The sequence below is a fragment of the Emericellopsis cladophorae genome, assembly GCF_022114955.1.
Source record: "Emericellopsis cladophorae strain MUM 19.33 chromosome Unknown NODE_2_length_1295279_cov_118_880017, whole genome shotgun sequence".
NCBI lineage: Eukaryota > Fungi > Ascomycota > Sordariomycetes > Hypocreales > Bionectriaceae > Emericellopsis > Emericellopsis cladophorae.
Genome location: NW_026250927.1, coordinates 66,307 through 78,267, shown reverse-complemented (window position 1 = coordinate 78,267; position 11,961 = coordinate 66,307). Strand labels below are relative to the sequence as shown.

General features: G+C 53.8%; 4 protein-coding genes across 4 annotated transcripts; 2 read left to right on the top strand and 2 right to left on the bottom strand.

Annotated features, from left to right (window-relative positions):
* Positions 1–316: 316 nt before the first annotated feature.
* On the bottom strand, positions 317–2,315 carry J7T54_006760 (Signal recognition particle subunit-like protein; the record flags this gene model as incomplete). Its single annotated transcript, XM_051507031.1, has 3 exons — positions 317–878; positions 929–2,071; positions 2,269–2,315. The coding sequence occupies 3 exons, from the start codon at positions 2,313–2,315 to the stop codon at positions 317–319; spliced, it is 1,752 nt and encodes a 583-aa protein (XP_051365974.1).
* Positions 2,316–3,530: 1,215 nt separating this feature from the next.
* Positions 3,531–7,097, top strand: J7T54_006759 (Helicase-like transcription factor; the record flags this gene model as incomplete). Its single annotated transcript, XM_051507021.1, has 5 exons — positions 3,531–3,543; positions 3,706–4,179; positions 4,243–4,688; positions 4,938–5,488; positions 5,594–7,097. 5 exons carry the CDS (start codon positions 3,531–3,533, stop codon positions 7,095–7,097), a joined length of 2,988 nt encoding a protein of 995 aa, XP_051365973.1.
* A 419-nt stretch (positions 7,098–7,516) lies between these two features.
* On the bottom strand, positions 7,517–10,262 carry J7T54_006758 (Spindle pole body component-like protein; the record flags this gene model as incomplete). The annotated part of the gene is made up of 2 exons (XM_051507010.1): positions 7,517–7,936; positions 7,995–10,262. The coding sequence occupies 2 exons, from the start codon at positions 10,260–10,262 to the stop codon at positions 7,517–7,519; spliced, it is 2,688 nt and encodes an 895-aa protein (XP_051365972.1).
* Positions 10,263–10,921: 659 nt separating this feature from the next.
* Positions 10,922–11,792, top strand: J7T54_006757 (20S proteasome subunit alpha 5; the record flags this gene model as incomplete). The annotated part of the gene is made up of 3 exons (XM_051506999.1): positions 10,922–10,946; positions 11,009–11,547; positions 11,619–11,792. 3 exons carry the CDS (start codon positions 10,922–10,924, stop codon positions 11,790–11,792), a joined length of 738 nt encoding a protein of 245 aa, XP_051365971.1.
* Between the last annotated feature and the right edge of the window lie 169 nt (positions 11,793–11,961).

The following is an 11,961-nucleotide window of genomic DNA, read 5'->3' as shown; positions in this document are numbered from 1 at the left end:
GTTGGTGCATCAAAACTTAGTTCCGAGGAACCAATGAATTGTATTATGAGATTTTTGGGCAATGGTCTCCGACGGAGTGGTTTGAATTACTTGTACAAAAAGCCAAGCTAGATGATAATTTTACCTTCCCTCCTCCTCACTCCTACCATAGCCGTCAAGTGTACTTTGTGATTATACACTCGGGAAGTACGCGTGTCAGTCACTTATAAATCTTGGAAACCCGACAGCTTCTGCATGTTCCCCGTTTGCTACACATGTGCACTTCTGTGCCACGTCTTGATGACTGGACTTCGTATTTGTTCACCTAGCAAGTGGTCTACGACCGGCCAAAGCCAAACCAACCTCTCTTGGCGGATTGCTTCTCTTCTGGCTTCTGCTCCACCTGTTCGCCCGTTGCAGACGGCGCACTCTGGGCCTTGACATCGGATGCGGCCAACGGATCCTTGCCAGGATATCCAATGTAATTCCAAGCGACGTCCAGGAAGATGGGCTTGACGGGAATGAGGGCCCTTTTGGGCGGAAACTCGACAACGTTGGCCAAGTCGACGCCTCCTATGGGATAGTCGTAGAGACGATCCACAAGAGGGACTTTGGCCGCTGAAGGTGCCGAGCCTGAGTGAGCGTTTGCGATCTCTTCCTTGCGGATGTTGTCGATGTGAACGATGGCACGGTGGCGCTGGAGTTCCCCGGTCAGCAGCGCCGAGAGGCTCGCAATCGATTCGGCGGACACGTCAACGTTCACTGGCCTTGTTGGATCATGTGCGAGGTTGGGCATCCGGCTCGAAGCCTGCTCGCTGAGTTTGAGAGAGTGGTTGATGAGAGCAAGAGCATTCGTGACGTTGCCCACCAGTGAGTGGGAGCGGGCAATAGAGAGGTTGCTGGACACATTAGCCGCGGCACGCAAGAGATCAGAATCTGGACAACTTACGAGAGTGCTTCAAAGTACTTAACGGAAGCATCGAGCTTGGCCGCCAGTTCCTCATCCGCCGCCACACCGGGCAATTCCTTGATAGTCCGCAAGTTTTGAAGTGTTCCGTCATACAGTGCCACCTTTTCCTTGAGCTTGTGGAGTTTCTTCGAAGTTGGCAGCTCTCTTTCATCCTTGAGAGGCTCATCCTTGGCCTTGGCCTTGTTTCTCCGCCTCCTGCCGTGTCCGTAGCGCTCTGCGGCGCCATCATCGCCGCCCGTCAGAACGCGGTTGCGGCCGATTCGCCAGCTGACCATCTCATAGTTCACAGCGGTGCGTGTGATCTGTAGACTTTGCATGCGGGGATCGCCTGAGCCGACCCCTTCGGCGCGTAGCTCATCGATAGCGGTTTTCGTTGCATCGACGGCATCGCCAGTCGCGGCAAGGATCTCATCGTACGCAGCAGCCTTCTCAAAGTGATGATCATCGTCGATTTCTTTGACCTTCTCCGACAATGTCTTCTTTGCTTGTATCACGGCGGCCCAGGCCTCGGCAATCTGCGCGTCCTCGATCTTGACTTCTCGAGACCTCCATGTCAGCGTCTGGGGAATGCTTTCGCCGTCTTTCGCGTCCTGAGATGCGTCCGCCTGCTTCAAGATGGTAGGATCGAGCTGATTGACGTTCTCGACCAATGCACTGTCGGATTGAGGAAAGGCTTTGTGCGCGATGACGGGGATTGGGGTGGTTCGAGGAGTTTTCAGCTGGTAAGCGGCGTAGCGAATCGATGGATCGATAGTCTCCGAAAGAAGCTCCTTGTAGATATCGGTTTTGGTGGAAGACTGCAGCGCACTGTATACGACCCAAGCGGTAGCGTAATTGCGTAGGCATGCCTCCCAACTATGCTTCTCGAAACACATAGCAGCTTGAATCATAGCTGCATAGGCTTGAGCCTCGAGGACATCGGTCGTGGACGCGCCAGACTCGTCGGTCGCACCGAGCGCTTCGACGAGCTCCTCAGCTGCACGAGCGGCTTTGGTGAGTCGAGAGACAACGTGAGATCGAGCGTGGCTGTTGAGCCCCTTGTCGTCGGACGCGTGAGAGGATTTCATGCCCATGGCTTGCGCCCATGCGCGCTCGCTGGTGAGCAAAAGAAGGTGAACATATCTACACGCAGGTCAGCATGAGTGCAAGTTTCCGTGGCGCGGCCTAGTGTTTACTCTCTGTTTTCGCCAATGTGCTCAGCTGTGAGATGCTCCGGCTTGTGGAATTTACCCCGGTTCTTCGTCACGATGCCAATCTTCGCGCGACAGCTTAGAAGACGTTTGGAGCATTGTGAATGGTATGTCGAATAATCCCCATACAGAAGAGCCTTGTCGCGTCCTTGGACCACGAAAGTTGTAATGTCCATGGTCGCCGCATGTATGACGGTGACGACGTCGCTTTCTTGAGATTTTGGGATCTAACGGAAGTTCAATACGTGTGGTTGTGCTGGGCGAGGGGCGAGCCTGAGCACTCAATGGCGGGGCAGCAAGTCGCTTTTGCTTATGTAATCTCATGACAAGGGTCTGTCGAGTCGATGTGAGATGATACGGCGAGTGTTTATCGAGGTACTTGGATCTTGGCTTGTGTTGCCCTAAAAGAGCATTTGGTTTTTACGCAAGCTATATTTGGTCCTTTTTGGTCTCTCATCCATCTGTGGCGTAGATGTCAGTGAACCTTCAATACAGGACACTTGAAGCATCAATATCACCATCACGGACATACATGGTAGCTACGGTCGAAGAGGTCGATGGGTATTACGTAATACTTAATATGCGTAAGGTACGTCTCTATGGAGTAATTAGATGAAATCGAACATGGCCAACGGCTTCAAAAACATGTGAAATACGTCAGGCTGTTGGCAAGCTGCTCACGTGCTTGCTGCGCTCGTCGCTCCAGCCAGGGGAACGGGTGACTGGCGGCAACGGAGGGCCCCACACCACCTTTAAAACACTGCCGTGCAGGTGACCAGCATCAATGGCTTGCGACTGCAGGCAAGCGCTACTACCCGCGCTTTCCCTCGCTGCTGATCGCAGCACATCATCTTCACGAGCTTTCATGCAGCGCCTGGGCGAAGAGTTCTCAGATGCCACCAGCCTCAAAGAAGAGTCATATATTGTCTGGACCTTTTGCGCATGCTCTTTTCATCCTTGAAACTCTCACCCTTTCAGGAGCATTTTATAATTCTGCCCACCTCTATTATTCGCCCTCCACCCCGGCCTGCTGCTAGCTCCAGTCGTTATTCATCCCTTCGCACCGCATTGTACGCACTTGAGCTAGGCACTGAGTTCGAAGTAACTCGATTATTCCTCTGGATTCATGATTAGCAACGAAACTTTTCTTTCTGCACAATAGATCCTCTAGCGGCCTCCAACATCATTTTCTCTCGCTTTCTTCGCCCACAAACGCACGCTCATCACATCTTCACGCCATCGCGGTATCACTCTTATGATATTACAACATTCAACAACGCGCATGATCATAGGGAAGGGCTTGGAGGTCTAGGCTCACTTTCTATCATCTTTCCTCCATTCGGCGGATCAGAGCGTTCAAGACGAATGCTTCGGCGCCTCACCCTCGAATCATGGCGACAAATGGTACGCCAATCACCACCACCACTGCCCAGTCCCGAGCATCATCAGCACCAGTCGCGAATCAAGATCATGCGGTTCTAACCAAAGAATCTACCTTGACCTACTCAAATTCATCACCACTTCACAGCTACACTCTGAATGCTCTCGTTGACGCTAACATTGCAGGCCAACCCAAGCCGCCATCATGGAATCCAGCTGCTCTGCTTCAACCGAATCGCAACCTAGCAGCTTCCTCACAGCAAGGCACGCCATCGGACTTGTCCACAGTACAGGCAGGCAGCGCATGGCTCACACAGCAAGCCAATGCCAACGGTCCCCAGCTTTTCAAGTTCGAAAACCCTAACGAGACAACATCTGGAGCCTCGACGCCTTCATACAGCTCTGAGTCTGCGTCTGCTCACCCAACCACATTTGCAGGTCCTGGCAACTGGATCGAGAAGGTACACAATGTGCAGGATCGCTCAGAGGTTTCTGAGGCCAAACGTCGCAAAGTTGATTCAGAAGATTCGCCAGGTCGAAGCAAAATCGCCATGCGAAATGCCAGTGGCAGTGGCGCACTAGGTCAAGCTCTCAAAGATGCGAACGCGGACTCAAACGCCGCAGCACTTCCACAGACAGCCACTGTTGATTTGACAAACGGTAGGCTTACGACGTAACAACACTGTCCCGAGCGTAGACTAACATGAGAAGGGAATGATGAAGAAGTCATCACGATCGGCGATCCTGGCGACGATGAAGTATGTTACGGCTTGCTCAAGTGTACGCTCAACTGTACGGTGGCACCATCGTCCAAGTTTGGTGCACAGAGCACATGGGGGCCGAACTACCAGCCAGTCATCAAAGTCGTTTTGAAGCGAGTCATGGCTGACAAGACAACTCGTATCCAAGTCTACGACTACACGCGGGTGACCATTGGCCATGTGGATCCAAAAAGCGCCTCTGCCCTCTCCCCTTTGCTCGATGCGAACATCCACCTGCGGACTGAATGTCGCCTTCCACCGCAGCCCAAGGCGCCAGGATCAGAGCCAGGAAAACCTGTGTCTCACGCTTTCAAGTTGGATGTCACTCTTTATGGCAAGATCAAGTATGCGAAGAGTGTTGGTGGATGGCTCGAGAAACAGGAGCAGCGCCTGAACGCACCTACCATGGTACAGAAAGGCATACGTGTGTACAATCCGCACGTTTTATTCCCTAAAAGGGGTCCGCTGCCTGTGCAGAATAGAAGCCTTGGCTCAGCTCAGGGCACGTCGTCTTACGGTGCTGCCACCGTCCGTACGGTTGAGGAAGTTAAGGCAGATGTTATGAGTGTTTTTGATCGCATGAAAAAAAGCGAAGATCTCCCGTTGGCGGAACCTGGTGATTGCATCGTTACACCCCTGCTCACGCATCAGAAACAGGGTCTCTGGTTTATGCAGGCTCGCGAGGAACCTTACTATTCATCGTCTGTGCGCGCAGTACAGGGCGACCACCGGGATCACGACAAGTGGCTGAAAGACCGCGAGAACATGATCCCCTCCCTGTGGAAGAAGGACCATACGGCATCCGGTGAAATGAGGTACTTCAACATCATCACCCAAACAGAGCAACGCCAACCTCCGCCCGAGACTTTGGGCGGCATTCTCGCCGATGTAATGGGCTTGGGCAAAACCCTCAGCATACTCTCACTTATCTCCAGCTCTTTTCCTGCGGCAGAACAATGGGCTGCAACACCCGTCTCTCAACTGGCACCAGCGGACAGCAAAGCCAACAAACAGGATGCTGTCACTTCGAAGCCATCCCTCGACTTGGTAAAGCTGACGGTGAACGCCAAAACCACCCTATTGATCTGCCCTTTGAGTACCATCACCAATTGGGAGGAGCAGATCAAGCAGCACACGAAGGAAAATAGCATTTCCTATTACATCTATCACGGCGCCAATCGCATTCGAGATGTTAAAAAGCTTGTTCAGTATGATATTATTCTTACAACATACGGGTCCGTTGCTAGCGAGCTCCGTCAGCGCCACCAAGGTCGTGGTGGATCATACCCTTTGGAACATATTGGATGGTTCAGAATTGTGCTTGACGAAGCGCACATGATTCGGGAGAAGAACACCTTGAACTTTAAGTCAGCTGTCCGTCTTCATGCCCAAAGGCGATGGGCAGTGACAGGCACGCCTGTGCAGAATCGCCTCGACGACCTCGGCTCTTTGCTGGCTTTTGTTCGCTTGCATCCATTCGAGCATCGCTTGAAATTTAACCGTTACATTCTCGAACCGTTCAAGGCTGCCGACAAGGAGGTCGTCCCTCGGCTACGCGCACTGGTCGATACCGTCACCATTCGTCGCTTGAAGGACAAGGTCCCCCTCCCTCCTCGTACTGATTTGATTGTCAGGCTTGATTTTTCTCCCGACGAGAAGAAGCTGCACGACACGTTCAAGAGCTATGCCAAAAAGCGTGTCGATGCTTTGACGAGCGAGGCGGGTGTTGCGGGAGGGACCAAGCTTCCACAGAATACTTATATTCACGTCCTCAAGTCCATCCTCATGATGCGACTTGTCTGCGCGCACGGCAAAGATCTTCTGAACGAATCTGACTTTCGCCGTGTTCAAGGTGTCTCTGCCGACACGGCCATTAATCTGGATGACGAGCCTGACATTGATGCCGCCACGCTACAGCTGAAGCAACAGCATGACAATTTCGCACTGCTGCAGCAATCAAATGGCGATAGCTGCATGGTTTGCCAAAAGAAGATAGGCGCGAGCGACGAAGACGAAGTGGACGATGATGGGCTTGACGACATTATGGGATACATGACAACCTGTCTCCACGTCATATGCGCAAACTGCGCCGGTGACTACGTTCCTCGCTTCAAGGCTCACGTCCAGCGTAGCCGCGGATCGTGTCTCACTTGCTATGCGCCCACGTCGCCTGAGCTTGTACCGCTCCCTCGATCACTCGTCGAGGCTGAGCACACGGGCGACGCCAGCTCGGATGAGAGGCAAGAGGTCGAGGCGTTCAAGAACTACTTGGGTCCTCACACAAAATCCAAAGCTCTCGTGGAGGATCTTTTGAAGTCCAAGGCGCACAGCGAAGCCCATCCTGAAGAGGCGCCGCTCAAGTCCGTGGTCTTTTCCGGCTGGACACGCCATCTTGATCTGATTGAGATGGCCCTCAAGCCTGCTGGCATCAAATTCGTCAGGCTGGACGGCCGCATGACACGCCCTGCTCGCAGCGCCGCCATCAAGCAGTTTCGCGAAGACGACTCGGTTCATGTTATCATTATTTCGATCAGTGCCGGAGGCTTGGGGCTGAACTTGGTGACGGGCAACACCGCCTACGTAATGGAACCGCAGTTCAATCCTGCCGCTGAAGCACAGGCTATCGACCGTGTTCATCGTCTGGGTCAGAAGCGCCCCGTCCGCACTGTCAAGTACATTATGAACCATAGTTTTGAGGAAGACATGTTGGCCTTGCAGGACAAGAAGAAGCAGCTCGCGAGTCTTGCTGTCGACCGAAAGGACAAGTCCGAAGCCCAGAAGACGAGACTCGAAGACCTCAAGATTCTTTTCAAGTAAGACAAAGCATTCACGACTATTGAGAAAACGGAGCGTACATGGAGGGGCGTCGGTTCGGTACCGTTATTGGGTTCGGTTTAACTTATCTTTTTTTTCTTCTTGTGTTCACAAGAATAGCTGGGGCAAAGAATTGGGAGCATGAGGTACGGTTGGCTAGCAGCTAAGAACACGACACTCAGCCATATTGATAGTTAGCGTATGGTTTCGATTTGGGTCGTGTCTAATTGTGATGAATACGGACCTTGGATGGGAGCTTGGGCAGCGGTGGTAGACGCGAGAGACGGACTTCTCTACCAACGTAGCGAGACAACTTAAGACACATATTCACGAAGAAAGGACCGGCAAGCACAGATCTGTTCATCATTCATCATTGATATACTGGTATCTCAATCAACAGCAAGGCTTATCGCAGAGGCTCCTCACCCGTCTTCGTCATGCTTCAACCCCGTATACTTAGTTCCCTGGTTCGCGGTACTTAACCTTGCACAGAGACTCAACAATGCCACCGTCTCCGTCGCAGCGTAGTGATTCAACGCATCTAGCAGAATCTGCAAATGTCTACTAAAGTTGACCTCCCACTTGGCGATCATGTCGACGAGGTTGTCTACCCTTGCCTCGTCTGCGGGACCTGCTGAGGCCGTGGACGTTTCGGCGACGGACGAGGACGAGGCACGAGCGGCGGCCGCTTTCGTAGCCTGGAAGCGGTTCCACTGATCCGTGGTCATTGTGCTTGGTTTGTTTGCCGCTGAGAGGTCGGGGTCCGCCTTCTCAAGTTCGCGCGTGAGCCAGTTTGTGTAGGCCGCAAAGATGGTGCACGTTTGCATGAGCTTGGAGTGGATCTGGGGTGATGGTCAGTAGTGTCTATGCGTTTTCCGCAGCGAAGAGATAAAGACTTACCCGAAGGAGATTGCTGTTGGTCAGCATGCACTCCTTTAAGCAGGTATCGAGAAAGTCCACATGATCCTGCATCAGTTCGTCCACTGTGCGCATGAACCCGCCTGGCTTCCTCTCGGGCCCGTCGTCTTTGCTGCTCAACCTCGACATGAACTTGATCCAGTTTGGTTCAATGACCTCTGCCGTGCAAAAGTACAAGAGCTGCTGGACAAAGACCAGCATGCGGGCGCGCAGTGTCCACACTCGGCGCTTCCAGATCTCGAGAGCCCTGTTAGAGCCCTTGTGGCCCCAGCTGACACCCCGTGTCTGTACTTGCCAAGTGGTCGACAGTTGTGATTCAAGGTAACGCAATGAAAGGAGGTAGCGGAAAAGGGCCTGGTATCGCCAGACCGTCTTCCGACTGATCACGAGTGACACGGGGAAGGGGACAGCATAGTCAAGCTGTAGCGACGTGAATCCAGTAGCGTTCTTGTCGTTCTCCATTGGCTGGTTGGCAAGGGGTTGCAGGGCCTCGCCTTGCTCGATGCCGGTGATGTTCACCACTCTTTGCAGGGATTTCGTGAGGGTGATCTCGTTCATTTCGACCTTGACATCCTCTTTGAAAGGGTCGAGAGACACGATTGTGCCGGGTTGCCGGAGGACCAGTTCAAGAAGCGACTGCAGCTTGGTTGTGTTCACCTTTTGCACCGGTTTCCGCAATTCCGATGCACTCAGCTCCAGAAAGTGGTTGAAGTAGTCAGAAGGATCCAAGAAGAAGTAGTGCTTCATGGACTGTAGACGAGCAGGCAGTGAGTGCGTCGTTAGGAGCATTCGTAAGAGTGATTCGTTGGCGTGCGCATACGCATTGTTGACATTCTCGAGAAACCTGGGGTCGTCAAAGGATGTAGGTACGTCCTGAACCACCTTGCTGACGTCGACGCCGCCGCATTCACGCACCACATTCAGGTACTTGCCGGCCAGGAGCACCCTCTCCTTGACGCTTTCGAGCTGAGGCGGGACATCACTGTCTCGCATCGTGTACCTCCTTTCCCAGTACTCGTCCGTGTAGTCTTGCTCCAATCGCTCTCTTTTGATGCTCTTCTGCTCCTTGATGAGAAACTCGGAATGGGGGTCGCTGATCCCGCCATGATGTAGCCACTCATTGAGCATCGTCATGTACGGTCTGCTAGCATCGCAGAGCAAGGTCGTGAGCAGCGCTCGCGCTGCTGGATCTCCTGACATTGCCTCCAACCTATTGGTGATGAGGCCGATTGCGGCACCGCCTTTGCAAATTTTCTTGCCGGTCATGTTCCCAGGCACCAGTTCGCCACCGTCTCTCAAATTCTCGAGGATATTATCGTAGTCGTCGGCGTCGTCGTCATCAGAGTCGTCGCTTTCTTCGTCAAGCAGCGCATTGCGTTTCAACACTTCGTGTGCCAGGGCGTATAGCTGATACATCATCTGCTGTGTTGAGGTAGTTTGGATGTTGAGCACGTGTACAGTAAATGTGTCGCTAGTAAGAAACTGCGTCTCGAGTTGCGCGATCATTACTAGGTAATCCTGCAACAACTTCCGTATCGATGCACACAGGGCATGGCTGACGGACCCGAACTCTTCCCTGCTTTGGACGTCCACGAACGTCTCGAGTGCTGAGTAATATGTCGCCATCTTGAGCATGCTCTGTGTCAGATCATGCAAGCTTGGGTCGAGCCCCGGGGCAATCTTGAAAGACGGCCCTGTCAGCCGGTCTCTCTCCTCCTCGGGGTTGTAGCCCTTTGCAAAACGGATGTATTGTCCCTCGAAACCCATGAAAACGAACAACAGGTCTTCGACGATGGCGGCCTCTTGTACTTCCAGACTCAGTTCATGGATCGGTCGAGGCTGTGGCGCTTGCGGTACAGCTGACCCCAAGGGAGGTATTGACTTGCGGGAGGCGAGAGGTGCTGTTGTGTGCGGCAGCAGGGTGACCTCTGGATTCCACGGTGCCTGAGTTGTCCCTGCCCTTGGACGAGCTTCGGGTAGCTTCTGCTTGGGCACATCTGATTGTCTCTTCTCCTGTGGCGCGCTACGCCGCTCTTCCGCTTCCCGACTCTGCGTCTTCGGTACCAGCCTCTGTACTCGCGTCTCCAAGGTCCTCTCTGTGACCCTTTTCTCGTCGTGCCTCCGTTCTTCGGGTGTCCTACTCACCGGCCGGCCTGAAGCCGACCTCTTGTGAGATGTCGAGGCATAGTGACTCCCTTGTGGCGGCTGTGGCGAAGATGGTTTGGTGGTGCTGCGCGCATTCGGCCTCATGTCGCTTCTGTAGCTGTTGCTGTGTGCTGCGACGCGCGGGCGCCCACTGTCTTCGTGTAGGGAGTTGGGGTGGCTCGATGTTCTCGCTGGGCCAGAGGACATAGTGACTCGCTACATCTGAGGCAGTTTGACCTGCAGCTTCTCGTGCCACCGCTCGACGTTGTTGTGTGAAGACTCGCGTTGCTACGGTTTATTCCATCTTCAACAGTTGGGCATAGATTCATCGTGGGGTTTGACTGGTACCCCTGCCAGTGACGCGACCTGTAAATCCATCGCTGTATTAGTGGAGCTCCAGTCCCTGCCACAGCGAGACGCGATGGGATTCAAAGACCGCGTTTGCGGTGCGGACTATTGGTAAAAGCGCCCGCCGACAGTCCCCCTCGGGCGGATGGTACGTACCTTACCACGTCCAGCTTGGAGCTATGCTCCACACGGACCAATCATAGAGCTTCACGGACTTCAAGGTCGTTAACGTACCCCCCATACGTGCCTAATAGCCCTCCAAGCCGATTGACGTCGTCCTAAGCTTCAGCAAACGATCCAACTCCACGCCATACCTGACGAGGCATTCGCTTTGCGCTCTCCCCAAAGCTTCACGATTCTCTCTTTAGACAGAAACATAGCCATCACGAGCTCTACGAGAGCACCAAGCCGCCAACATGTTTATGGCCAGGTCAGAATATGGTCAGTCGGTCGAGCTAACATCCATCCCACTTCGGGTCGCCAGAAGCTAACCACGCCTCCAGATCGGGGTATCAACACCTTCTCCCCAGAAGGCCGTCTCTTCCAGGTCGAATACTCCCTAGAGGCTATCAAGCTTGGCTCGACGGCGATCGGCGTCGCCACATCCGAGGGAGTGATCCTGGGCGTCGAGAAGCGTGTCACCTCCACCTTGCTCGAAACCTCCTCTGTCGAGAAGATTGTCGAGATTGACCGCCACATTGGCTGCGCCATGTCCGGCCTCCAGGCTGACGCCCGCTCGATGGTCGAGCACGCCCGCGTCGAGTGCCAGAGCCACTCGTTCAACTACAACGAGCCCTTGGGCGTGGAGAGCACGACCCAGGCCATCTGCGACTTGGCCCTGCGATTCGGCGAGGGTGCCGACGGCGAGGAGACGATTATGAGCAGACCGTTTGGTGTCGCTCTGCTCATTGCCGGCCACGACGAGAACGGGCCTCAGCTGTTCCATGCTGAGCCAAGTGGGACATTCTATCGCTACGATGCCAAAGCTATTGGCTCTGGATCGGAGGGTGCACAGGCGGAGCTGCAGAACGAATACCACAAGGTGCGTCCAAATTTTGCCTCGCTTATTTGTATCCCGGAGACCTGCCGAAATGGATGCTGACGCGAAAACAGTCCCTTACCCTCGAGGATGCTGAGACCCTGGTCCTCAAAACCCTGAAGCAGGTTATGGAGGAAAAGCTCGACCACAAAAACGTACAGCTGGCAAGCGTCACCAAGGACAAGGGCTTCAGGATATACACAGATGAGGAGATGGCTGAGGTTGTGGAGCGGCTACCCGCCAATTGAGGTCAATCATCGAATGGACAAGATCACGGTCAGAACGTGCCGCTGTTGCACTAGACGCCTTGCGTATCTCGTCCGCGGTCTCAATGAAGGCCACACTTCCTTACAATGTAACTCTAATGATGATGACCTTGAATGAGAGAGAACGCCCCTCACAAGGCCGCGCCGGCGC